This window comes from Hylobates moloch, unplaced genomic scaffold (assembly GCF_009828535.3).
Source record: "Hylobates moloch isolate HMO894 unplaced genomic scaffold, HMol_V3 SCAFFOLD_11, whole genome shotgun sequence".
NCBI lineage: Eukaryota > Metazoa > Chordata > Mammalia > Primates > Hylobatidae > Hylobates > Hylobates moloch.
In genome coordinates this window covers 83,938,461-83,966,460 of record NW_026652286.1, presented here as the reverse complement: position 1 = coordinate 83,966,460, position 28,000 = coordinate 83,938,461, and the positions used below count along the sequence as shown (strand labels likewise).

Genomic DNA, 28,000 nt, shown 5'->3' with positions numbered 1-28,000 from the left:
CAGATATGCAGTGGCAGAAGGCTTCCAAACTGGGAAGGAGCCGGTAGCCAACACCCTCTATACTTCCAGATGGTGAGCCCATGACTTTTACTTAAAGAAGCTTCCTGTTATCAGTGGGTGGTCACTCGCAGGAGGCCCTGTTCATCCTGTGCCTACAAGCCCAGCTCCAGTCAAAGAGCACGGGCATGTTCTCCTTTCTTCCCTGAGGGTTGGCCTCTTTCTCTGTGGGCATAGCCGCCATGAGAACCAGCGCCCCCATATTTCAGCATGATTAAGCCTTGCCATTTTGGGGGTGGCTGGGGGCGAGGGGAAGGGCTATTGTGTTTCAAAATGGAATAAACAGAAAAGCAATATTAAAAGAATGAGGAGGTTGTTTACTGAGGCTTGAAGAGATGACAGGTGTTTCCTCCCAGTTGAGAACCAGTGACCCCAGGGAATCGCATTTCCCGCTGAGCAGGCGCCCATGGCGGGCTGAGTCCTGCCCATGCCCTGGTGGCCTGGAAGCCTGCATGGGCGCCGTGCAAAGACCAACGGTTTCCAGAGGAGCTTTTGGGCTCATCACTGGCCTGGGGAGGGCTTGACACGGGGTTCCCACATCTTGCCCCACACCACCTTCACACCCACACACAGCAGGTCCCCGCGGGGCCGGTGCAGGCCGTGGCTGCCCGAGCTGCGCTGTTGCTCTGTCCCAGCTGGCTGGCTCCGGGTGTGGAGCACTCTGGGCCGGGGCCGCTGGGGCGCGCACAGTGGGGTGACAGGCGGCCTGGCTGCAGAAACGTTGCACCCGTGCCTGAGGTGGGAGGATGTGATGACGCGGCCCACGCAGCGGGAACCCGGGCCTTTAAAAAGCCCAGGAAACAGCCTCAGCGCAAGCGGTGGCTCCACTGGAGGAAAACACACCCCGGTCTCACATTAAAGAAGCCAAACTGTCGGCTTCAAAGAGAAAAGGCAACATCCTGTCACAGGCCATGCTCTGGCAAAAACGTAAGTGGTTTGGCTGTGGCTGTCAGACCCAAGCGAGTGCCAGCGGGGCAGGGCGATCACAGCTTGGCCTGGAATTGGGGAGCTGGTGGTGGAGGTGATGGGGCCACGCAGGGAGGGGGTCTGGGTTCCAAGTCTGGGAGCTGGGAGGGGGGAGGTGGGCAGGATGGAGCCTGGTGGAGAAACCAGCCTGTCAGAGGTGATGCTGATTTTCCAGGCTGGAGGGGAACGAACTAGTGTTCCAAGGTGGGACGGCTCAGGGTACCTCCGCTTCTGTGCATGAATCACTGTGGTGAAGAAAGGGCAGTTTATGATTCACACAACAAAAGCCAGATGTGGGATGGGTTTGGGGTTGGGAGGGAAAAGCCATGCAGTTCTTTACAGGAGGGGCTTTATTTCCATAAGTCGTGGCTCTTCAGCCTTCTGTTGAATTCCCTGGGCCTGTTTCTAGCTGAGTGACTTAGCTTTCTGCCAGGGCGTGACTTGTTCCTGTGGATACCCTGGCAGGAGTGGAGACCTGGCTTGGTGAAGCGTGTCCTCACTCGCTCCACTGTCTTGCCTTTCGTCATTCTTTTTTCCCTTCTGTGACGAGGCTTGTCTATCCCACTGCAAAGGGAGCAGTGGGTTTATCTTTGGCCTTGATTTTTATATCCCTGGAGGTGGATGGAACAATTGTGAACTTTATTTTCCTTTATGTGGACTAAACAGCGACTTACCTTACTAATAACTGAAATAATACAGATTATTTACAACATTCTTTTGACAAGGTAAACAGAGTCAACTCATCAGCCTCTGAGAGTTGAACCTTATTGGGGCTTAGTTCTATACTTCGTCAAGCAAGAAAAATGACCAAAAATTGCTCTGTCTTTCTCTTAAAGATTCTTAGTTCCTTAAAATGCCTTTTAATTAATTTAAGTACACTGTGCCTCAAGCATGCTTAATATAAGAGAATCTAGATTTACAGAAGAAGATATATTAGGGAATGTTTTTATTTTATGGAAAGATACTTGATTGGATCCACTAAAGTTCTGAAAATATAACTTCATTGATTAAAATGTGTCACTGTCACCTTATTACCAATTTATTGTTTGCTTTATGTCTTACGTAAATTTCTCTGTAACTAAGCTGATTAACAAGTAACACAGAAGAGTGATTTCAAAATTTCTCAGATTGTGAAGACCCACCATTGTTTGATATCAAAAGATCCATTTTTTTAAAAAATAAAGAGAAATGAACTTTAATTTGGGTTTGAGAGTTATAGACTCTTTCCAAGATAACTAGGAATATTCAAGAATTGTTGGCACGCAACTCTTCCCAACAGGTAATGGAGCAGCGGCAGCCTATCCTTCCTGGGACAATGGCAGCTGACCCTGTTGTGAGTGCTCTGTGGATGAGAGCAGGTGGGCATTCATGTTTTTACTGGGGGCTCCTAAGCATCTGTGTGCCTTTTCACTTAGGGCTGAATCATTTGATTTTTGTGTGAGCCCCTGGAAGGAGTTTTGCCTCAGCTCCTACCTTCTATGAGCAAGTCACTTTCCTTTTTCTCAATCCTTAGGTTTTTCGTATGTAAAGTGGGGGTAAAAATCATATCCACACTGAGGATCTACCCTTAGTAAGTGAGGTGCCACTGAAGTCATGTTCATTGCTCTGTCTGCATCAGCCTCTGAGATATGAGTTGCTTTCCTGCATTCACAATCTGCCACATTCTCCCCGCTTGGTTCCGTACTACATTTTTTCATTTCTAATTACTTCTAAGAGATGAACAGACTTTTTGTTTTTTGTTTTTTTGTTTTTTGTTTTTTTTTGAGACAGAGTCTTGCTCTGTTGCCCAGGCTGGAGTGCAGTGGCGCGATCTCGGCTCACTGCAACCTCTGCCTCCTGGGTTCAAGTGGTTCTCTCGCCTCAGCCTCCCTAGTAGCTGGGACTACAGGTGCCCGCCACCACACCCAGCTATTTTCTTTGTATTTTTAGTGGAGATGGTGTTTTACTATGTTGTCCAGGCTGGTCTCGAACTCCTGGACTCAAGTGATCCACCCGCTTTGACTTCCCAAAGTGCTGGGATTACAGGTGTGAGTCACCGCACCTGTCCCCCAAATTTTTTAAAGGGGATGCTGGAGGGCATGCTTCCTGCTCACACCCTGGAGACCAGTCAGATAGATCAAAACTCCATTGTAAGGGAGACCACACTGTAAGCTCATCAATGGAATAACTGGGGTAAATGTTTCCACATGTTCAGATGAACACAAATCAAAATTATCTTGAATTGTCCTTTAAGCCTTAAAGGAAAAGTAGGAGAGACCCTGGGCTCTGGACCCATCCCCTTAGCCTGAACCCAAGTATGTGGTATAGAGGGCACCTGGGTGACTAAACACTGTGAGAAAATCAGTAAAAACAGGGCAGCATGTCAGCCCACTTAGAATCACCCGATGGAAGGGCAGGGTTTGAAATCAGACACCAAGAGTGCTGAAAGGGCACTTTCTTTTTTCAGAAAACACCCTCGAGGCATGAGCTGAAATGACTGTACTATGGGGTTCTGGAAAGGGTTAAGAAAACATTCACTTTGTGAATGTTACCTCCTCCCTACCTAGCCCATGACCCTAGTTTGTGGACTAAATGTGAACCCTGGCTTTTGGTTAAGATTAGAGCATAACGTGACAAAGCCCAGAATTGCTGGCACAGAGAAGTAGAAATCTTCAAGCCCCAACCAATGGATTTGAGACTTGCTTGATGGGCCGGTTGGATGAAGACGTCACTCCACCTGTAGATTCTCTCCCTGGGTTCTGGACTTGGACCTGCTGGTCAGGTGCAGATGTGAAGAATTACCATCCCCCCCTAGCTAGTAACAGTGTAGTGGAAATAGCAGGAACCTTGGAGGGAGACAGGTCTGAAAGTTGACTGGGCAACTTAGTTCTTCCTTTGAGAGAAGGAAATTTCCATTCATTTCCTCATCTGGGAAGTGGGGATTCTAATGTCTGCCTCCCAAGGTTTTTGTGAGAATTAAAGTAGAGAATGTGGGTAAAATGATAGCAAGTTTCCTGATAAGTAGTGGTAGGGGTGAGTTAGTGCCTTCCGTCCTGGAAACCTCCTGTGGGCCCATCTTGAGTGATCAGTGTTATGTTAAATTCATATATCCTTTTCCACACTTTGATTAGAATAGTTAAAAAGCCACAGTCTACATATTCTTGGGTGATAGGATATTGCAAAGTTTTCCAAGGGTCTAAAATAGGGGTCTGCAAACTATGACCTCTGTGCCAAATCAGGCCTGCCACCCCATTTGTAAATAAAGTTTTATTGGAACACAGCTATGTCTATCATTTGAATATTGTCTAGGGCTGCTTTTGCAGAGTTGAGTAGTTGTGACAGAGACTGTGCAGCATGCAAAGCCTAAAATATTTTCTCTCTGGCTTATAATAGAAAAACATTGCCAACTTCTGGTCTGAGATAATTTGTTTGGTTCTTCAGGCATTCATTTCCTTAAGATACTCAGTATCAGGCCGGGTGTGGTGGCGGGCGCCTGTAATCCCAGCACTTTGGGAGGCTGAGGCGGGCGGATCACGAGGTCAGGAGATTTGAGACCAACCCGGCTAACACAGTGAAACCCCGTCTCTACTAAAAATACAAAAAGATTAGCCGGGCGTGGTGGCAGGCGCCTGTAGTCCCAGCTACTCGGGAGGCTGAGGCAGGAGAATGGCATGAACCTGGGAGGCGGAGCTTGCAGTGAGCCGAGATCGTGCCACTGCACTCCAGCCTGGGGTACAGAGCGAGACTCTGTCTCAAAAACAAAAAACAAAACAAAAAAAAACTCAGTATCCTGGGATTGTACATTGCTAACACCAATGGGAAATAAAACTTGCAGCCAATTCATTAAATAATTTGTACAATGCCCCAAACTGATTTGATTGAATTTCTTCCTTAAAAGTAATAGAACTGTGTATAATAAACTGAACTCCATTTGCTAGAAAGTGAACAAATTGGACAGTTGCTTTTTATTGTTGTTGTTTGTATTAGGGAACAATCTACATGCTAATGAAAGGCAAGCTTGACTGATTTTCTTTGGACTGGCTGATTGTCTTGGTGTCCTGTGGACTTGGCCTTGGAACAGGAAATAATTCATATCAAATTACTATGTCATGGATATGCCTTTGCTTTTAGACAACTTGAACAGAGCAGAGATTTAGCAAACAGAAAAATTAAGGCCTTAAAATTCTCATCAACATAGAACTCAGCTCTTCAAATGTACTCTAGGGTTCCACTAAAGAGCCAATATTGTTTGGGAGGCAGTTAAAGATAAGTAAAATGTGTACTATGCATATAATTTTTGGAAGCCTATCTCCTACATAAATTTAAGCACAACTTACAATTAGAGGTAATTTAGGTTTCTGGACAACCTCTAATATTTCTATTCTATGTTACAACCTTTGCTTATTTAATAAGCCTCGTGAGCACCTTTACTTCTTACCAGGTTGATTCCATTGATTCAGCAGTTCTTTTTTTGAGATAGAGTCTTGCTCTGTCACCCAGGCTGCAGTGCAGTGGTGCAAGATCAGCTCACTGCAACCTCTGCCTCCGAATTCAAGCGATTCTCCTGCCTCAGCCTCCTGTGTAGCTGAGATTACAGACACATGCCACAACGCCCAGCTAATTTTGCATTTTCATTGGAGATGGGGTTTCACCATGTTGGCCAGGCTGGTCTCGAACTCCTGGCCTCGAGTGATGCACCTGCCTTGGCCTCCCGAAGTGCTGGGATTACAGGCGTGAACCACCACGCCTGGCCAATTAAGCAGTTCTTGCTGTTAAGGGCAAGTAGAATCCAAAAGAGAGACACAAATTCACATGCACCTTCTGTAGGTGAAATAAAGGACAAACATCAACCAAATACGCAGATTTAATTGGTAAAAGAGCAGATGATGTTCTTGATGGATATTTTACTTCCTGCCACTTATATTTACTTACTAAAGAAAATGCCAGATTTGTCCCCAAAGTTACTGACTCAGAAGTTTTGAAAGCTCTCTCCCAATTCACACTTGAGATTCTGTTCTTTCATGAGGAACCAAAAAAAAAAAAAAAGAAAAAATCAAGTTTGCGTACAGCTGTTCATGAAATGTGTGGACATTTAATTCATAAAGAAGTCTTCTAAATATTTGCTTTTAACTTTCCCATTACAAAGTGCTTTTTTCCCCCTTTGACATCTTTCTAAAGTAGTTTATCTTCCCACTTAATGAAGATGTCCACCTATTTCTTTTTTTTTATTTTTATTATTTTATTTTATTATACTTTAGGTTTTAGGGTACATGTGCACAATGTGCAGGTTTGTTACATATGTATCCATGTGCCATGTTGATTTGCTGCACCCATTAACTCGTCATTTAGCATTAGGTATATCTCCTAATGCTGTCCCTCCCCCCTCCCCCAACCCCACAACAGTCCCCGGAGTGTGATGTTCCCCTTCCTGTGTCCATGAGTTCTCATTGTTCAATTCCCACCTATGAGTGAGAACATGCGGTGTTTAGTTTTTTGTCCTTGCGATAGTTTACTGAGAATGATGGTTTCCAGTTTCATCCATGTCCCTACAAAGGACATGAACTCATCATTTTTTATGGCTGCATAGTATTCCATGGTGTATATGTGCCACATTTTCTTAATCCAGTCTATCGTTGTTGGGATGTCCACCTATTTCTTATTCTGAGCCAACCAAACCAAAGTTGGCTAATTGATTGTGAACATTAACATAATTCTCACCTTTATGAAATGCTTAGTAACACTCTAGTTTTCTCGTTTTTGTAGAACTACTTGACAAAAGTGAGCCTACCTGGGATGGGGAGGCCTTCTCTGAAACCCTCTTGTCCTGCTTGTGTGATACTGGGGACAAAGCACTGTTCTTGTAGGCAGGAGCCAGGGGTTCTACTTTCCATTCTACACAAAATTAGATGAGAGACCTTAAGCAGGCCACCTAACCACTTTGGGTCTCAAATGTTCTAGTGTTGGAATGGAACTTGCCTTTTCCTGGCTAATTTTCCTAGAGATTGAACTTGATTGAGGTTCTTTGCCAGCTCTAATTGCTGAGTTTTCCTGAGTGTTTATATAAAAAAAAATAAAAGTTTAAAATCAGAAGTCTTTAATTTAATAGATGGGGTTCTTCTATCTGCTTAGGACAGTGTTTTTATACCTTGGCTACACACTGGAATGCTCTGAGGAGATTTAAGAAACACAGATGCCTAGATCTCAACCTAGAGCTTCTGATTAAATTGTCCTGGGCATTGAAGGAGAGCTGCAAATGCTTCCCAGTTGGGAAGGCTGAGAACTGCTGACCTGGAGGTTGAAATGGATGGCTTCTAATAAACCTTTGGGCATTGCTAAGAGCAGAAGAATGCTCAATCCTTTTAACAGTGATAAACAAACATCTCTGGGGAATGGAGAACTTATTTGGTGCTATGCAGTATACAAAATGTTCTGTTGGATCAGTTTGGATTACATTTGATTGCTGGTGAAGAGACCTGAAATAACGTAGATTTAAGTAAGACAGTGGTGTCCTTTCTCTCACATAAAAGAAGTCCACAGTAGGGTGTTCAGGATCTTATGGAGTCTCACAGTGCCAACAACACCCAAGGCTCCTTTTTTCTTTCTAATCTGCCGTCCCTGGCGTGTGGCTCTTGTCCTCAAGAATTTTTTCGTAGTTGCCATTGTAACTCCAGCCATTACATCTGTGAGCATCACATCTTCGGACAAGGAAGAAGAAGAAAAGGGAATAGCAAAAGATCATGCCTCCCAATTGCTGCCCCTTCTCCCTCCCCAACACACAACTTCTGCTGACATCTGATGCCATTTCCATCTACAAGGGAGAATAGCATAATTGTTTAGCTGGGCACATTGCCACCCTCCATAATGCAGGGGCTGTTAGAAAGGAAGGGAAGGTGGATGTTGAGTGTAACAACTGCCAGTCTTCATTATGCTTTGAGTGCATTATCTCATTTAATCCTCATAAAAACTCCATGAAGTAGATTCTGTTGTAAGGTTCATTTTATAGATGAGGAAACTGAATCATGAAGATTAAGTTAGTAACTCTCCTACAAAGCAAAATTCATGTGAACAGACCTCAAGTGTTGGCCTGCTAAGCTGTGCTGTCTCCCTGCCACAGTGCCTGTCTCTCTCACAGTGCTTAGGAAGTATTCTTGGTAAAAGCACAGACCTTCCATGTCAGATAAGGGACCAATGGCAAAATGAGGCCTGCAGATGGTAGTTCATACCATGAGAACCCATTTTGTTTGTTTAACATTTACTTCAGCTTACCTGTTGAAGAAAACAAGGTCTCTGCTTGTAGCTGGGCCTTCTCTGGGGGACAGTTTGAAGACATTTTAGCTATAATAAAAGGCTCAGAGAAGGACCTAGAGTTTGCCCCCAAATAACCCAGCCCTACTCTTTTCTGGGCAGTTTTAGTAGAGAGCCCGATGTGGCAGGAAGCCTTTGCTGGGAGCCAAGGCTTCTGCCTCCATGGCACTTCCTTCATTCTGAACTTTCTAGACTTTGGAAAAGTCAGGCTGCTCCTTCATATCTCTCTCTCTCTCTGTGTTTGTGTGTGTGTGTGTGTGTGTGTGTGTGTGTGTGTGTATTTGTGTGTGTTTAGGTGGGGTGTGGAGAGTAAGATGTAGAGAGTAGGGTTTAACTTTGAGTTAGAGAGTGACACTTCTGTTCTTTCTTTGCCTTTAGTAGTTAAAGCTTAATTTCTGGGGCAGGCAGATCTGAGTTTGAGTCCTAGGTTTATGCCTTACTGGTTGTGTGACACTGGCAAGTCCTTTTTCCTCCTTCTGCCACCATTTCTTTATGGGCATGCACCCGGGGTGTGACTCTTACTTTATGGGATTGTGGTAGGGGTTTTCTGCTGTGCTTGGCATTAAGTAAACACTCAATAAATACTAGTTGCTATTATTATCTTCCCATTCTGTCACAATCTACCTCTGAAGACAAAGGTTATGCCGGCTAATTTTAGATTACAATTTGTATGTCCTCTGGGTTCTGCATTTCTTGTGAAATGGCAGGGCACACATCTCCAGTCTTGTAACTTGTGGTGGGTTAGTGATCACGGTTACTTCTGATGATTAATCTGACCATTGTATGATCAAATTTGGAACTCGTGTCACAATTTTCCTACCGACCTTGTAAGGTAGGGTGGCAGCAAGACTTGTACTGACTGGCAAACTTGTGTTTGTTTTTTTAATTCACAAGATTGGACTGAGTGTTTGTAATCTAGTTGTGAGCAGAATGACACTTGAAATATGCAAGAAATAGATACCGAAAACTGAAACAACAATGTGTGGCCTCCTTTTCTTAGTAACGGTTTCATTAGTACCACTTTCTGGGAAGAGCTGGTCACCAAAAGATTATAAACCAGAATCATTCTCAGACCAGGTGCTGGGACAAAAAAGGATTTGACCAGTCTTAAACTGAATTACTTTTTAATCCACTAGAAAGAGCCATACATTTCACTGGAAGAGAGCAAGCATACAGGACATTGTTAAAACTTTCCAGGACTAGGAAATGCTGAGGTGACAGAAAGGAAAGAAAAGAAGAGAGGCAAGAGAGTTGACAATAGAAGCAAGTCTTAATGTTGGATGAAAGGCACACCAATTCAGGAAGGAAAGGAATAGAAGGAAAATCAACCATCTATTCATCATCCCATGCAGGTATGCATCCCTCTAGGCATCCATCCAATAATGGAGTTATTTCCAGCTAGAGAAACCAACCAATGAAATAAATTATCTTCAGCAGAAGGTGGGGATGATGGAATCAGGGCAGGTGTCATGGAACATGTAGCATTGGGTTTGCATCCTGAAGAATAGATGATAATCTGACTTCTTGCTTAGATCCTGGGATGTGCAGATGCATCTTAGGACATAAAATATTAGCACTGGGAAGAAAATCCAAGGATTTCTAGGCTGATGTCTATAACAATTTTGTTATAAACTCCCTTATTCAAACCAAATCTACTGTAGAACTTCAGTATAAGAATAAAAATGACACAGTTTTGGGGGGATATCTGGAGCTCTGATTGCTTATGTTCCCTCACATTTCTCTGCCATTCTCACTCTGTTGGCACCTGCAGGCACCATAACTATATTCCAGGGTTCTTCAGATCACAGCTGGATCCCCCTGACCTGGCCAATCTACCCCTCTTTTTAGCAAGATCCCTGCTAGCTGGTCACAGAGAGTGGCAGTGAGTGGCTGTGAAACATATTGCACTGGTCTTCATCAAACTTTGAAGCTGTGAAGACTATGTGTTCAGTCTTTGTGGGTCTCTTGTGAATAAGGAGGGGGTAAATTCCTAAAAAACTGACCAAGTGACTTCTTTCTCAGGCTTGATACTAAAAACCACTCCCCTTCTCCATTGTCTTTCATAAAGGAATCCCTTGCATCATGAGGGCCATTGGTGAGCAAAGCTGAGCATTATCCAGAAAGCTCCTCTTGACCGGCCGTGATGTCTCTCATGAATCCATTGTTAGGGCTACTCTCACTTGCGTAGGCTACACCCCAGGCCACCATGAGCCTTGGAACTTGGGCAGTTGAGTCTGATGCCAAATACAAAACTAATGCTGGGGTCTGAAGAGTCCATTCTCCAAGAAAGTGGTCCTTACATGATGGTCTCAGGAAAAGTTAGGTTTTTTCAATAAAGCTCTTTGGTCTTGAAAAGCCAAAATTAGGTATTGCTTGAATCAAGGAACAAAAAATCAGATACCCATCTGCCTCCTCCAGCTGCCTAGCCACAGGTTATTCCCATCCTAGTTCAGATGGGCAATTCTAGATTCAAGCCTTGATCTAATAAGGAAAGAGACAGCCCTTTCCTCTGCTCCATCCCTCACTATGGTACTGCCTTGCTATAGAATTGGGGTGGCCACTGGGGTGGGTGGACTCTCCTCATTCACCTTCTGGTCTGGGATGGTAGGTCTGGAGCTCTGTTTAGGCGCTTTCTCTCTCCTTCTGATACCCCACTCTCAGCAAATTTGAGGCAATGCCAAATACGTAATCCAGGAATCTGCTTTACTCTACAAGGTGATAAAACTCCCATCTGTGGGCACTGAAGAGCCCTCCCTTGCCCATTGTCACATTTCTATTCCATATGCGATATGTGCTGCTAGGTTTCTAGCCCCGTTGGGGGAGTATCTACAACATCGCCTCAGCCATGGCTGTGTTTCTGGCCTTTAGGAGATACATATAAGTTCCTTAAGGGGCTGCATCTGAGGTCAGGACAAGGGAACGCCATCATACTCTGTCTGCAACCTAATCGCTGCCATTCAAAGATATCCAAGGTTTTTCATTTCTAAAGTCATCCTTTAAAAACGCATGTTCTCACTCATAGGTGGGAATTGAACAATGAGAACTCATGGACACAGGAAGGGGAACATCACATTCCGGGTACTGTTGTGGGGTGGGGGGTGGGGGGGGGCGGGGACAGCATTAGGAGATATACCTAATGCTAAATGACGAGCTAATGGGTGCAGGAAATCAACATGGCACATGGATACATATGTAACAAACCTGCACATTGTGCACATGTACCCTAAAACCTAAAGTATAATAAAAAAAAAAAAAAATGGAAATCCTGGCACAGCCAGGGACATCTTGAAAAAAAAAAACAAAAAAAAACAAAAAAAAAACTCACATCTGCTGCAACCTAATCCTCTGGTGACTTCTGAAGAAAGAAGTCTTCTGCTCAGCTCATCATATCTTTATAAAAGGCCATTTCCAGGGTTTGGCGTCTCCTGTCTAGGATTGCTGTATGAAAGTGAGGTCTTTCACCAGCCCCTCTGCAGCATCATTGGCCTCCCTGTCTCCTAAGTAGGGGTATCTTGCTGCCTGGGGATTCCAGGTACCTGAGGGATTAATTCCAGGAGCATAATGAAGGCAGGTAGAGACAGGCCTTGCAGGCAACAGAAGGCCCTGGGTATGCTGAAGACAGAGACATTCAGTATCAGGATGTAGCTGAATGGGGGCAAGTTAGGGTCACTGTACCAAGGCTACTTCTCCGATGACAGATGGGCCATGGATTGTTGGCTGAGATCAAAGGAGAAAGGGCTATTTGTTGGGAGCTCATTATGCACCAGGTGTTTCATTGTATTAATCTCATACAGTTCTCATGATAACCCTTTGAGATGGATATTATTACTTTCATTTTGCAGATGGGGAAACTGAGGCACACTCTGGTTAAGTGATTTGCCAAGAGTCACACAGGTAATAAGCAACATAACAGGCTTTCTAAACTAGGTCTAGTCCCAAACTATACCACACTGCTTCTCAATGACAAGAATTTTAGTGTTGCACTAGGTCCTTCTTCCCCTCCCAGTTGAAAAGGGCCCTTGCTTAGATGGAGGCAGGTTATGACTTCATCAAGGGTAGCTCTAACCTGGCACAAAAGCCTCTGCAGATTTGAATCTTAGCAAGTCATGCTCGAGACTCAGTATGGAAGCTCTGAAACCTGCTGATTTCTATCTTAGAATCTGAGTTCCCTGGACTCCTCTTCTCTTGGTGGGCCGATCAGCCAAGATAGTGACACACCCTTAGGATTCACTCAGGACCAGCCACTTAGAGTGTCTGGGACAAGGGTCTGCTCATGGTGAGGCCTGAGCCTCTGGCCCCAGACCAGCCCCTCTGCATTGGAGACAAAACAGTCATATCTCTTGCACTCCCCTCTATACAGTCTCTACAGACTTGGGGCCCCAGTTTGCTGCTTGTTCAAGCCTTACTAAACAAGGTGTAGGTGGAAACCATCCAAACAAGCCAGAACCACTTCAGTTCTGAGGCAGATGCAGCTCTGTCACAGTTTGTAATTCTAAATTTGTTTGTGCAATTATTTGATTAAAGTCTGTGTACCCCACTAGACTAGCCTGTAAGCTCCAAGAGGGCAAGAACCTCATCTGTTCTGCTCAGCAAGTACTTGTTCAATGAATGCTTTGCCAGGGGTCTCTTGGTCTTGTCCCCTACCCTGGGACACAGTGTATCTGAGATGGGAACCCTTTCTGCTCCAGTGACCCCAGTTTCTGTAAAAGGCAGGCAGATGCAGCTGCTTTCTCAGGTGGACCTGTCCGCTGTCATTTCAGTCGAAAAATACCAAAAATAAAACCTTGCGGGGAATTGTTTGGGTCTCTCAGTTCTCGTCACTCCTCATGTGAGAAGGCTGCTGACAAGGTTCTCGTGGACTGATCTCTCCTCTCTTGGCTGGGCAACACCATTTCTTAGGGAAATTGGCACTTGAGGGAGACTGGATCAGGGTAGTCCAAGTCCAGACTTTAACTGGAGCGAGGAGGGTTAGGACGGGGCCAGGAATCATTTGATGATCAACCTGCAGTGTCGCTCAGAGAAATAAATGGGACTTGCCCGGGCAGGGACAAGGCAGGCAGTGAGGCAGAAGTGGACTGTACTTGGAATCGCAGGTCCTGGGCTTGGTTGAGGACACTGTAGTCTCTTTGGTTGACTACACTTACAAGTGTAGTCGTTTGGCAAGTCACTGAACATCTCTGAGCATCACTTTCCTTCTCGGTAAAGGAAGGGAGGGGAAGAGGAATACGTTGTAGTGAGGCTCCATCTGCAATCATTAGTGTCAAAATCTCTATGGAACATCATGCAAATAGGAATGTGGTGATTTCAGAGCTCCCGAGAGTTAAGAATGTGACTAGGAAACACATGGACCTTTGCCACCCGTTCATTCAACAGACCTGAGTCCCTGGGAGCAGAGAATGGGTACAAACAGCCTTCTGTGCTTGACCTGATCTGCAGGAGGCTCAGAGGAAGGGAGGTGTGGTGTGGAAGGTGCGGAGAGCGCAGGGGAAAGGATCCCTGGGAGTTGTGCCTGTGAGGGAAGGGTTAGAGGGCCGCGGCCACGCGGAAACCTCTCGCACTCGAGGCCTTTGGCTGCCCCTACATGCGGTTGTGGGGCGGGACACCCAGAAGTTTAGGGACAATCCAAGTAATCCTGAGGCCTTAGGGTGTAAATGCTCAGGTCTGAGCTTGGTGGAGAAGGGTGGTCTTCTGTGGGTCAGTGGGCTCTTGACTTCAGCCTAATACAACCTAGAGGGATCCCTGTGACCGCCCTGGGGGTCCATTTCCTGTTGGCTATGACCTCCATTAAGTAGGAATCACTCGGCCCCTAGACCACTTTGGTCTGGGGCTCTGTGGCTCTAAGACTGAAAAACCCTCTGCTGTCACCTCCAACATACCTTAAGAGTGTCCCCTGGGTCCCATTGTCAGGGCTGTTCTTTCTAGGTCCTGGTGGCTTGCCTAGGTCTGGGGAAATTCTCAGTGACCGTGGCCCCTGGTTCAGCCTTTCCCAGGGGACCTGCCCATGGTTGATGAGTGAGATCTTTGGGGCTGATGGGAAGGAATTGTCTTTTAGAATGGGGACACAGGGAGGGCACATGTCACTGTCTGTTCCTTGATCTTCTCCACCCAGACCAGAGAACATGAGGTCAGCCACCATCTTTTTGATCTGATAGAGACATCCCAGCCTACCAAGCAAGATATTACAACTTATTCTTCGGCTGTCCAGCAGCCTTGCAGGCAACATCAAATTGTACTTCAATCATGGTTCCCCTTTCTCTCATGTCTTCCAATCACCTTTAAAGTCACCTTTCTCCCCCTGCTGTCCTTTTCTCCTCTGTCCTGGGTATCATCCAGATTGCAGGATATATGAGTGACGTGTTTATAATTCCTGGCTGCAGGGTCCTCTCAGTTCAAATGTTAATGAATGGGAAGCCTGCGTTTTCATGCATATGGGATTTCTTTGTTGGCCTATGTTAAACAACAACAAGAAATGTCAACTAAAATATAGTGTAAACGAGTGGGAAAGCCTTTCTGTAGTGTGTCAAGTCCAACCTTTGGCCAAAACCCAACTTCTTTCTTCCTGTTTGGAAAAAAATCAGCCATTGTCCATGAATGGAAAGAACAAATTTGAAAACTTTGACTCAGACCGTCACTGTAAGAAAAGTACCCACATTAGTGTTTCAGTTAAAGATGTGAATAATCCTTTAGCCAACTGGAGTTAATGTTCTCTAGAAGTCCTTGGGCCACAAGCACAAACAAAATTCTTTACATGAAAATGTAAGCAATTCTTTTTTTGTTGTTTGAGATGGAGTTTCACTCCTGTCGCCCAGGCTGGACTGCAATGGTGCCATCTTGGCTCACTGCAACCTCTGCCTCCTGGGTTCAAGTGATTCTGCTGCCTCAGCCTCCTGAGTAGCTGAGATTACAGGCTCCTGCCACCGCACCCTGCTAATTCTTCTATGAAAATGTAAAGAATTCTTTATACGCAAGTGAAAGGTGGCAGCAACTATTGTGACTTGATTTTCAGTTAGAAGCCAGGGCAAGTTTGTTGGCCATAGTCTTGAATTCCTATTGTTCAATTAGTTTTGCTACAAATAAAGAGAAAATCGTATTTCTTCTCAGTGGGTTTTTTTTCCCCTGAAGATTCAACAGCAGAAGATATTTCCAGTGATTACTTAGAGTGATCAATAGTGTGTCACTATTAACAGTGTGTCACATGTCCTTCTGGGCTAGGGGCTTTTATCTTTCAAAATGGCCTTGTGTGGCTACAAGCTTTACCTGATTTTTAGGTAAGTTCCTAAAAAATTGACCAAGTGATTTCTTTCTCAGGCTTGATGCTAACGACCACTCCCTTTCTCCAATGTCCTTCATAAAGGAATCCCTTGCATCATGAGGGCCATTGGTTAGTAAAGTTGAGCATTATCCAGAAAGCTCCTCTTGACCGGCTGTGATGTCTCTCATGAATCCATTGTTAGGGCTACTCTCACTCACACAGGCTGCACCCCAGGCCACCATGAGCCTTGGTACTTGGGCAGTTGGGTCTGACCCCAAATACAAAACTAATGCTGGGATGTGAAGAGTCCGTCCTCCAAGAAAGTGGTCCTTACATGATGGTCTCAGGAAAAGTTATTTTTTTCATAAGGCTCTCTTTGGTCTTGAAAAGCCAAAATTAGATATTGCTTAAATCAAGGAACAAACAACTGGATATCCAGCTGCCTCCTCCAGCTGCCTAACTACAGATTATTCCCATGTTATTCCTATCCTAGATAAGATGGGTAATTCCAGGTTCAAGCCTTGATCTAACAAGGAAAGATACATTCCTCTCCTCTGCTCCATCCCTCACTGTGGTACCGCCTTGCTGATTTGAGGTTCAACCAGTCAGTTGTGAATGGAGAGTACTCTCAGTAGGTGAGACGGTGGGACGGAAATGCATGCTTACCCTGCAGCCCACCTCGCCATTAGAGCAACTGTCTTAACTGTTGTCCACCCTGGTGCCTGGCCCTGGCAGCTCATGGGACATCACAAGAGGACAATGGCTGGGAGAAGGGCCTTCTCTCAAGGGTGCCTTGGAGGCTGTTTTAGGGAATGAATTGCTTCTGACATGGGCTTTCTTAAAGTTGCCCCAGAAGAGAAGTTACCGTTGACCAGGCCCTAGGTGTTTGCTTAGCTCAGAGCCATCAGGAGGGACTTAGCTCCTTAGGTGAGTAGCTCCTGCACTGTGGTGTGAATGTGGTTTGCAAGGTGCCATTAAATAAACAAGTGCTGAAAATTTTACATATTTCCTGGGTGATATTTTATCATACTTTCATCAAGGAACTGGAGCACCATATTTATTTAAATCAGTACACTCCACATGTTCCTAGCTTGGTGCAAAGCAGGCACAAATGTCCACATGCAGCCAGGGTGCTGACTGAGGTGACCAGTTTGCATGAGTTTTCATGCTCTGCACTCTCTAGCAGAACAGCAGCTGCAGGACTCTTATTTTTGTGATGTGGAGCATGTCTGGGTGTGTGGCAGGGGGAACTGAAATAGTCTCTGCTGACTTTTTGTACCTACAGATTTTGTTTCATTGCTCATTTTGGAAAAGGGAAGCCCTTATAGGGGCCAAATTAATGGTTTTTCTGTAAATGATTTTTTTCCCCCTCAAACTCCATTGGCTTGACTTCCAGTGGTATAGAAAGGCAATATGGTGAACTTCTCAGCCCAAAAAAGGAGATTTCTAATCAGGGCCGAGAGGCTCATGCTAAGGTGGAAAGATTTTCCTCCGTGATGGACTCTTGGATACCCACAGGAGACTTGAAAGGCCCTCAGACCACAGGATTAATGGTGAGAAAGCTTCAGGCTTTGAGGGTGAACTACTTGGAGCTACAAGTTAATCGGGGGCTTATTAAAATCTCTGGAGAACTCTACTGTGGGAAATTGGGCTTCTATCTTCTCTGCTGATATCTTATTATTTCAACCTCCTGGTTTATTTTCTTTGCATTTTTTATTATGATTTTAAGAAATTATTTAAAAAGTTAAAAATCTTTCTTTTACATATTCCAGTTTAGTTGTTTTGAAGTTAATTCAGGGATCCGGGAGCCCCAAGGGTGAGGCAATCGTGATTTTAGACAAACTTTTTTCCTCTCCCAAATTTGTATTTGTGAGCTCAGTTCTCATGCTGGTGGCAGTAGGGAGCTCAGTGTTTACTGTGGAATTAAAAATGTTTATTGTTGCTGCACATAGGTTGGTGTGAAAGGTACCAACTGCAAGTTTCAACTTGCAAAAACACTTGGCGATTGGGCTCCTTTGGAATCGTCTTGAGGCTTCAGATTCTGATATTTCATGAGCACTTTGCAAAGTCACTATGAGAAGCGCCCTCCCTCTTACCTGCTCCGTTGGAGTCAGTTACAGGATTCTTTGGCAGCTGGCTGTGGACATGTGCCGGGCAGTCAGGAGACCCTTGGGAGCTGTGGGAGTCCTGCAACGACAATAGGAAGAGGTGGGGACTTCGAGATTGCTCCACATATGGTCTGTTGTGCCAGGGCACGCCTGTTGACACTGAGTTCCAAGGAAGTCCAGACATTAGAGGGTGATACTCTCTGTCCACAGCACCTCCACCGAGCGCTCTTTGTTCATTGACTTAGAAACAGTAGGAGGCGGAAAGCCCTCTCTTGACAAGATCCTGGAAGTGCCCAGCTGGTCCCTTTCCAGCCAAGTGTGTGGTGTGTCCACTTCCTGGGAGGGACTAGGACCAGGAGGCCTCTGAGCCCTTCCTCAGAAGTGTACATGCAAACAAGAGGGGGCTGAGCCATACACCTGTCTCTGAGATGGTCTGAGATATGTGCATATGGGATTGAGCCCTTCTTGTCCCTCAGCTGAATTAAGAGGGTGACCACAGTGCTCAGACCTCCAAGTAACCCCATTTCCCAAATTTCTCTCGAGTACACAATGCCTCAGACTGTACTTTATGCCTAAGGAATAGCTGCGAACCCAATTGAAGACAGGTGTGAATTGCAGGATGTGGTTGTGAACAGAACTGATGTGTGCAACAGCATGGATGGAACTGGAGGATGTTATGTGAAGGGAATAAGCCAGGCACAGAAAGACACAATTCTCATGCTCTCACTTGTATGTGGGAACTAAAAATTCACATAATTGAATGCATGGAGATAGAGAGTAGAATGATGGCTACCAGAAGCTGGGAAGGGCAGCAGGGGGAGTGGGAGTGGGGATGATTTATGGGTACAAAAATGTAGTTAGATAAAATGAATATGATCCAGTATTTGATAGCACAACAGGGTGACTATAGTCAACAATAATTTATGGTACACTTAAAAATAAATAAAAGTGTAATTGGATTGTTTATAACACAAAGAGGTGACAAATGCTTGAGGGGATGGGTGCTTTATTTACCCTGATGTGATGAGTATGCATTGCATGCCCGCATCCAAATATCTCGTGTACCCCATAAATATATACACTGACTATGTACTCATAAAGATTAAAATCAAAAAATGCTGACGTGGCCATGGGGTGACCCTGAGAAAGAGTGAGTAGAGTGTGGCAGGGCAGGTGCCCTGTTCGCTGACACGTCAGATTGTACCGGGGGCCTGTGGTCATCGCTGGGCACCACCCAGCAGTAGGGAAAGTGGCAAATGGAACTTGTGCAAGAACGACTCACCCAGAAGGAAGGTGGGGGGACTAAAACCATGTCATTTAGAAATAGCTGAAGGAATGAGAAGTCCCTTCAGACCTAGGGGGACACCTGGTATCTCTCCTCAGATTTCGGAAAGGAATATTACTACTAATACTCATGATAATAGGAGCTCACATGTATTAAATGCTTTGTGCCAAACTCTATTCCAAGCACTTCACATGCAAATCTTAAATTACCCTACAACATACATACCATTATGATCCTCACTTTATAGATGAGACAGCTGTAAATGGATTAAGAAATGTGAGTTTCATTAGAAGGTAATGGAGGGAAATACGGCATGTGTTGCCATAAGTTAGCCTCAGTAGGAGGAAGAGCTTTCTGACATGATAATATCCCCCCGAAAGGAAGGTGGAAATGGCCAGAGGGAAGATAATTAAAACCACATGTATTGAGCGTCTACCCTGTGCCAGACATGGCCTTTGGAGCTCCCCATGTATTATTTTGGTTAATCCTCACAACCACTGTGTGAGAGAAGAATTATTATTCCCATTTTACAAATGAGGAAATTGAAGCCCAGAGACATTAAATAAATCTAAGAACTTTCCACCAGTAAGTGACGGCCCAGATTTGAATACGGGTATGTGTGGTTCTCAAGTCTACTGTCACTGGTGTTCAGAGCAAAGGTGGAGGTGGACAGGTGGCCCCGGGGCACAGAACCAGGCTGGTTCCCCTGCTAGACACTCCTATAGCAGCCTGAATTTCACAAGTTGTGATGCATTCATCTGCTGGTAACTTTTGTTGCTTGTCTTCCCCGTTAGACTGCAAGATCCACGTGAGCGGGGGCTGCATGGGTCCTGTGCAGCTCTGTACTCCTAGCACTAGAAATATTTGAAAGAATGAATGAATACCAGTAGAGATCTCTTGTTCAGACAGGGGAAGTTAAAATAAGGATAATGAATCTCCTATTGGGATGTTATTGGGAGATTCTTATGTTAAATTAGGAATGGATTATCAGCAGTTGTAATCCCAGTATATTTTCAGAATTACCTGACAGATTTTTTTTTTTCTTCTTTTTTTTTTTTTTTGAGACAGAGTCTCTCTCTGTTGCCAGGCTGGAGTGCAATGGTGTGATCTCAGCTCACTGCAAACTCCACCTCCCAGGTTCAAGCCATTCCGCTGAGTCAGCCTCCTAAGTAGCTGGGATTACAGGTGCCTGCCACCACATCTGGCTATTTTTTTGTATTTCAGTAGAGATAGGCTTTCACCATGTTGGTCATGACGGTCTTAATCTCCTGACCTTGTGATCCACTCACCTCAGCCTCCCAAGAGAGATTTTTATACATACAGATTCCTAGGCCTATATCAGCCCCCTAGAATCAGACTCTCCTGGAGCAGGACCTGTACCTGTATATTGCATCATTTCCTGGTTGATTTGCTACCTGGCCAGCTGAGGGACCTTGGAGGATGGGTCTGAAGCCCACCTGAGATACTGGGATTCCTGACCCCCAACATCTGCCCCGGGGCTCACTTCACACTTCCTGTTGCCTCTCTCTGCCCAAGCTTCTCTCTGCCTTCTGGGCTTCAAGGCCAAGCCTTGCTCGTGGCTGGAGCCTGGAGGGAGGTCTGGTGCCAAGTGAGGCATGGGACCTTATCAGCTGGGTATTTACTGAGCAAAGTTCAACCAGGGCAGCGCTGCAGATCCGGGTTTAACAGATACCTAGGCTTCCGGGACTTTGATTCAGAGCCCAGGTCCCTGGGGAACTTATCGGTGGATAATAATGGGCTCCCTGTGGAAGTCCTAAGGGCTAGTGTTTCTTGGCTGACCCAGGCCTGCTCTCTGAGAGCCCAGGGCCCCTAGGCCACAGGCTGTCTAGGTGGGCAGCTTGTCGCTTCCCAGCCACGGCTGCTTTTCAATTGCTCTCCCAGGCCAGGAAGGGCCCTATGCACTGGCTCTTATTTGGTTCAATGCATTGGTTTCCTGGCTTTGATGGCAAGAGGGGAAGGAAACCTTCCCTCAGCAGCAGGTGGACACTCTCTGGCCCCAGGGCATATGGATCACCCTTGGGTAATTGTCCCATGCCCTGAAAGTCACTGAGAACCTGGGAGCCATTTCCTCCATCCTAAAGGTGTAGGAGAGGTGAAGGGAAGACAAATGGCAGCATGTCTTAAAGAATCACCCAATTGATTAATCAATAAGTATCGACTGAGATTAAAAATGATAGGCATGCCACTGGGAAGATATAGAGAAATAAGGTATAATAATTCACCTTGAGACGTTTATAATCTAGTTGTGGGTATAAGACACTTCCATCAAAAAGAATAACTATTACATAACAGACTGAATTTTTTTGAATGCCTACCCTGTACCTGAGTTTATTTGAGGCATATACTGTTCTACCAATTTCCTGCATCTGGTGACTTCTCTCAATATTCCTTTGATAAAGAAACTGAAGATTAAGAGGCACAGAGAGGTTTAGTAACTTGCCCAGGATCACACAGCGAGGTGGTAGCAGGGGCAGGATTTGAGGCCTGTGCTATCTGGCTCAGAGTCCCTGCTCTTACGGCTGTCCTCTACTGCCACCTATGATGAATACTAATCAGATCTGGAAATGTTTGAGAGGCTGTAGAATGTGGAAATTCCTCAGGCTGCAGGGGTCAGGCAGGAGGGTTGCATTTGTCTTGGGTCAGCAAGAATCAAGAGGTTGGAAGAAGTGAGAGGGAATTCTGACCATGGAAAACCTCAACCACAGATGAGGAGGTGAGACACGCAGGAACACGTAGAGAACACAGACAGACCTTCTGGTTGGAGTCAGGGTTTGTGTAGTAGAGAGTGTGCAAAGTGGTGAGAGAAATGGGTTCAGATCTCATTCTGAAGACTGTCCAATTCTAGGATAAGCAGCTGGGCCTTCGTTGTGTGGGTGCAGGGGACCCACAGAAGGTTTGGGAGTAGGAGGAGTGACAATACTGGAGAAGCGTTCTAGGAAGCGTCACGTGGTTCTCTGTGTTCAAGTACGACTTGGGGGAGCAGGCAGATCCATGAGGAAATGGGCACTTTGGGGTGGGGGCTCGTCTGAGAAGGACCATGGGCTCCAGGGACGTTGCTTTTCACAGCCACACCCCCGGAGCAAGCCCCAGCCCCGGCCCGGCCATACCAGGGCGTCCGTGTGAAGGAGCCAGTGAAGGAACTGCTGAGGAGGAAGCGAGGCCACTCCAGCAGCGGGGCAGCACCTGCACCTACGGCGGTGAGAGTTTGTGTGTGTAAGAGTGTGAGTGTGTGTGTGAGAGAATGTGTGTGTCAGAGATAGTGTGAGAGTGTATGTGTGTGTGAGTGTGTGTGTGAGGGAGTGTGTGTGTATGTGTGTGTGAGTGTGTGTGTGTGAGAGTGTGAGTGTGTGAGTGTGTATGTGTGTGAGAGTGTGTGTGTTTGTGTTTGTGTAAGAATGTGTGTGTGTGCAGGCAGACGGCTTGGGAGGTGACCAAGAGGATCAGGCAGGAAGGAGTGCAGGTCGCATGGTGGAGGCTGCCAGGGATAGAGCTAGGGTGGAGCAACTGGGATGAGGGATCAGGGCTGGCTCAGTTGGCCCACTGAACACAGCTACTGTCAAGACCTGAGTGAGCGAATGACTTGCATACCCTGGTGTGAGTTGGGGGCTCCCCCTGAGAAGAAGAAGACACCAGCTCCCTGAGCGCACAGACTTCCTGCTAAATGGAAACACAAATCTCTCACGTGTAGGTGGTGATGGTTGGGATACTGGGTGGGATGTTTTGTTCTAACCAGAGAGATTCCTACCTTCTACTCTCCTGCCCTGAGGCTCTCTGGGCAAGTTCCCTGCACAGGGCCAGTCGATGATGGCTAAACACTGACCCTGGTCTTCTCCTCTCCCCTCTAGGTGGTGCTGCCCCATCAGCCCCTGGCGACATACACCACAGTGGGTAAGAGTGCCCCGTAGCCCTGGTGGCCCCCAGGCCTCTCATCTGGGTGGCATCTGAAATTCTGTAATTTCCTTCTTCCCACAGGTCCTTCCTGCCTGGACATGGAAGGCTCTGTGTCTGCAGTGACAGAGGAGGGTGCCCTGTGTGCCGGCTGGCTCTCCCAGCCCACCCCAGCCACCCTCCAGCCCCTGGCCCCATGGACACCTTACACCGAGTATGTGCCCCATGAAGCTGTCAGCTGCCCCTACTCAGCTGACATGTATGTGCAGCCCGTGTGCCCCAGCTACACGGTGGTGGGGCCCTCCTCAGTGTTGACCTATGCCTCTCCACCACTCATCACCAACGTCACGGTATGTCACACAAAGGCAGAACTGCACCCGCCCATGCTGAGTGCACCCTTTTATAACCAGATCTGACTTCTCGATCCTGGTCTTCCTTGCTATTGATTCTCAAGATAATCAGGTCATCAAAGCTCGCCTTGTCCTCCATGGAGGCCTGCTCTGATTCTCATTTCCTGAAATATCTTCCACAAAGATGTCTCGCAGCCTCTCTTGTCATACTTTCTGCTCCTCAGGACTGGGGAGATCTTCTCTGATTCCCTGTTCTAAATCTCCCCAGCTTCCCTGCAAGCAGTGAATCTTGGTTCTGAGTTGAAGTTTTTAGTGAATGTGGTACCAAGTGAGATCTACATGGGGTCTTGTGTTGGAACTAGCCTTTCATTTCTATTCAGATAACTTAGGGAGTGATTGTTCACTTAATAATGGGGTTTAGCAGAAGATTTCTAGGCTGAACAACAGGTGATGTTTTTGATGGTGTCAGACCCACGTGTGGGGTAATTTTTTAAAGTTCTGTCTCTACTGTCAGATTGCCTTGTTCAAATCCGTGCCCCTTCACTTACTAGCTATGTGACTCTGGGTTTAGTGACTTAAAACTCTCTGAGCCTCAGTGTCCTCATCTGTAAAATGGGAATACCAAGAAAAGGGTCGTTGTCAGGATCAAATGAAATAATGAGTGTGGAGGGCTTAGCACAGTGTCTGGCATACAGAAACCACTAATATATATTAGTTATCATCATATCAAAATCTGCTAACATTAACCAAGGGCCTGATGGGAAAGGAAGAGCCTCTTTCCCCAGGAATGAAGGAAGGAAGGGCAATAGATTTATGTTAATGATGCCTGTTCGACTAAAGGAATGGGAATTTTCTAAGTATTCAAGGGCAAAAAGACCTGTGGTTACAGCTGCATCCAGCTCCAGTCCAGGGAGACCGTGGGAAGTAGAGCTGGGCCTTGAGCAGTCCCAGAGCCCGCCTTCAATGGTGGAGCTTGCTTTTGTCCACCTTGTCTCCTCCGTTTCCCTCCAGGGTCCAGTGTCATCCTGATGCACCTGCCCCTGCCTCCAAGCACCTTCTATGAAAGGCCCGCAGGAGCCCTTCCTTCCCAGGTCCACCTGGCTACCCAGCAAACCAGTTTTGGAGCCTGGATGATGATAGATAAGAAGGAGTTAATCCAACACCTCTCCCAGGCAACTCATTTCCATGTCAGGGGCCTGGGGTGAGGGTGGTGGGTGGAGGACTCATGGCTCCCAGCCATTTCATTACCAAGGATTCCTTTCGTTATTTATCCCCTTTCATCATTCCCACCTTCTGCTTTGAAAGGTTCTGTATATCAAACAAACAGTATTCATTAAGAATTAATTTATTTGTTTTGCCATTTTGTAAATTAACTCATCAAAGCTGGCTAGAGCTGTAAGTCCACACTCCTGATCAGTGGAGATAAGACCTGCTGTGGTGCTGAGTGGATGTAATTGTATTCCCGAGCAAAGAAACCTATAGTTACAGGTTTGTGACTGGGAAATGTAGAATTTCCATCTGGATTTTTGAAAAGCTGAGAATCAGGAGGCTTTCCCGGACTCTGTCTGGTTTCAGGACACTGGGATGGGGACCACTGGCTTAAGTCAAAGGAGAGGAAGTGGTTATGCTGTGGTGGGGTGTACAGCTCAGCCCAGATTTCGGGAGGCTGGAAGTCCTCTGAGACCATTTCCAGCTCTATCATTCTATGCAAAAACACCCTAACGCCTTGCTACTCAAACTCTGGTCCCTGGACTGGCCACATTGGAGTCCCCTGAGATCTGATTAGACATGCAAAATCCCAGGCCCCACTCCAGACTTCCTGTGCCAGAAGCTGCATTCTAACAAGATCCCCAGGAGGTTGAGAAAAGCCCGGCCCTAAATGATTCCAACAGTTTGCTGTCAAGACACAGTGACAGTAGGAGGGACATATGACAGGGGAGACAGGGATGGTAGGGGGAGATTTTGGCCTCTGTGTCATGAATCCATGCAGAGAGCATCCTCTTCTCTCTGCTTTCCTCAAGTGTGAAAGAAAAGTAAGAATCCAGGTCCCGCCTCTGTTGCAGGCCTGATCTGAGGTTTGTGAGGGCAGTCACCATGCAGGTGAGAGGTATGATGCGTAGAGCATTCAGGAGAAGGACTCTAACACTTGGAGGGTCATGGGGGGTGCCCATAAGTGGGATGGCCATGGAGATCAGCTCAGACACAGAGGAGGACGAGGATGTGGAAGGCACCAGGCAGCAGCAGGAAGGAAGGCCAAGTTTGCTGACAAAGCAGTGCTTCCCCCATCTGGGGATGGCCGGGCCTCCCCATGCTGGCCACCACTAGAGGGGTGGGAGGTGATGGAGCTGTGTTGGCCCAAGGGGACCTCCAAAGCTGTTGTGTGGAGCCTGGACTGTCTTTGTGTCTGGGCAGGACAGTGGCCACCTTCCAGATACAGCTGCCAGGCTATGGTTTAACATGTATTTTCACAGATTTTAAGATGCATATATTTTTCATGTTTTAAGATCTCTGAAATAGGAATGAATTTTGTATTCAACGAAACCTGGAAAATCTTTTCTAATTGGCTTAACCCAATGAGTTCATTACTATTTGTATTCTATTTCGTAGATGAGAAAAATGAGCCTTCTGAGCAGGAAGTGGCCTGAGCAAAGACATATAGCTAGGAAGGGTCAGGGTTGGGGCTGCGGTTGAAGTCAGCCTGGCTTCTCCCTTGGGGGAGACTTTGAGCAGGAGGAGGTGGAGCCCCATGAAGTGAGAAACCAGGAAAGGGCAGAGTTGAAGGGGGAGATGGAGGCCCCTCTAAGGGCAAGGATGGGTGGATGGGTCTCCCGGGGCTGCTAACCCTCTGTCCTGTGTTTTCCTGTCACAGACAAGAAGCTCCGCCACGCCCGCAGTGGGGCCCCCGCTGGAGGGCCCAGAGCACCAGGCACCCCTCACCTATTTCCCGTGGCCTCAGCCCCTTTCCACACTACCCACCTCCACCCTGCAGTACCAGCCTCCGGCCCCAGCCCTACCTGGGCCCCAGTTTGTCCAGCTCCCCATCTCTATCCCAGAGCCAGTCCTTCAGGACATGGAAGACCCCAGGAGAGCCGCCAGCTCATTGACCATCGACAAGCTGCTTTTGGAGGAAGAGGATAGCGACGCCTACGCTCTCAACCACACTCTGTCTGTGGAAGGCTTTTAGGGGTGGCTCCCACCTGAGTCCTGTTCCCTGAAACTGGGATTTTAAAATGAGCCGGAATTGAGCCCAAAGTTCATGCTTGTTTGGAGTAGTCATTTCATAACTACACTTTCTATGCACAGCTAGAATTGTAGACCTGTAAACCTTCCTTCCCTTTTTCCTTCCCCTCCCTCCCTCACTTCCTCCCTCTCCCCCCTCCCTCTCCCCCCTCCTTCCCTTCTTCCCCTCCCTCCCTTCTTCCTTTCCAACCCCTTCCTTCCTTTTCCTCCCTCCCTTCCTTCCCTCCTTCCCTTCTCCCTTTCCTTCTATCCCTCTATCCCTCCTTCGCTTCTTCTCTCTTTCTTCTTTTTTCAATTCTGTTCCATTTTGGGAGGTAATTATAGGGATTTTAGCGATAACATTTTATGTCAAATGTTGCCAAGTCCATGGTCCATGGGCTTTCATTTCTGTCACATTTCATTTCTTAGAAAAGGCCTCCTTTCTCCAGTGCCTGCTGAACCGTCTTAGGGTAACTCACACCCTCTGTCATTTTAAGATGTATGTGGTGGCCGGCGGGAAGACCAGCCCTGACAGCACCTCCTGAGAAAGGCAGCCAAGGGCCTACCCTGATGCCAGAGTCCTTGAGCTGTCAGTTCCCACAGTTGCTCCTTTGTTTGCTCTTCTCAGCATCGGCCAGATTTACAGTCTGGGCAGCAAAATCTCAAGGCCTGGGGCTCAGAGTAGTAAGGGGTGGGGAGTGGGTGGCAGGGAGAAAAGAACATCAGGGTGGGTGGGGACAGGCCAGTGACGAAGAGAGGGACAGAGGAGAGATGGGAACAGGCTGTGCATCTTAGTTGGAGAGAGGGGTGTGGGAGGAAGCTTGAGTTTGATGTGGGGAGGAGGAAGGCTGAGGAATGACTTGGCTCCAGATTACTTGGTTATTAAGAATAATAATAAACTGAAAGAAAGCATTGCTAGAAGAGGTGGTTTTGCTGCTCTCCTTGAGGATACGTGCAAGGGAAGTTGGGCTGTTGTAAACAGGGTGAAGGGTGTGTTTTGCCATTTCTGTCTCACCTCTAGGCCCTTTGCTGGTGCTGTGGAGGCCAAGACCCCATTAAGCCTAAAGGTGATGGGTCCTCGCCTAGGCTTAGTGCTACCATGTGGGTTTCGTTTCTTTCCTTCCTTCCTTCCTTCCTTCCTTCCTTCCTTCCTTCCTTCCTTCCTTCCTTCCTTCCTTCTTCTCTTTTTCTCTCTTTCTTTCTTTTTTTTTTTTTTTTTTAATTGGGACGGAGTCTCACTCCATTGCCCAGGCTGGAGTGCAATGGTGCGATCTTGGCTCACTGCATCTCTGTCTCCCAAGTTCAAGTGATTCTCCTGCCTCAGCCTCCCGAGTAGCTGGGATTACAGGTGCATGCCACCATGCCCGGCTAATTTTTGTATTTTTAGTAGAGACGGGGTTTCACCATGTTGACCAGGCTGGTCTCGAACTCCTGACCTCGTGATCCACCCGCCTCGGCCTCTCAGAGTGCTGGGGTTACAGGCGTGAGTGACTGTGCCCAGCCTTTTACCATGTGGGCTTCTTTAGTGTCTTAAAAGCATCCATAAGCCACCATTCTGTGGAGCCAAGGC

General features: G+C 46.6%; 2 protein-coding genes across 4 annotated transcripts in view; both read left to right on the top strand.

Moving 5' to 3' along the window:
• The window catches only part of BTG4 (BTG anti-proliferation factor 4), a 161,581-nt gene extending 139,444 nt beyond the window's left edge, over positions 1-22,137 (top strand). For both annotated transcript variants that reach the window (XM_058446659.1, XM_058446660.1), the window contains exon 7: positions 22,040-22,137. The gene's annotated coding sequence lies outside the window, so the exon portion shown is untranslated. The remainder of the gene's footprint in view (positions 1-22,039) is intronic.
• POU2AF1 (POU class 2 homeobox associating factor 1) lies at positions 646-27,141 on the top strand. 2 transcript variants are annotated; one of them, XM_032167338.2, is made up of 6 exons: positions 646-984; positions 2,303-2,381; positions 22,040-22,170; positions 22,819-22,861; positions 22,946-23,211; positions 26,081-27,141. In XM_032167338.2, the coding sequence occupies exons 2-6, from the start codon at positions 2,306-2,308 to the stop codon at positions 26,393-26,395; spliced, it is 831 nt and encodes a 276-aa protein (XP_032023229.1). In that variant the 5' UTR covers positions 646-984; positions 2,303-2,305; the 3' UTR covers positions 26,396-27,141. The 2 variants fall into 2 exon arrangements, with proteins under 2 accessions (XP_032023229.1, XP_032023230.1); XM_032167339.2 differs by lacking the exon at positions 2,303-2,381 and having other exon boundaries at positions 680-984; positions 26,081-27,139.
• The last annotated feature ends 859 nt before the right edge of the window (positions 27,142-28,000 follow it).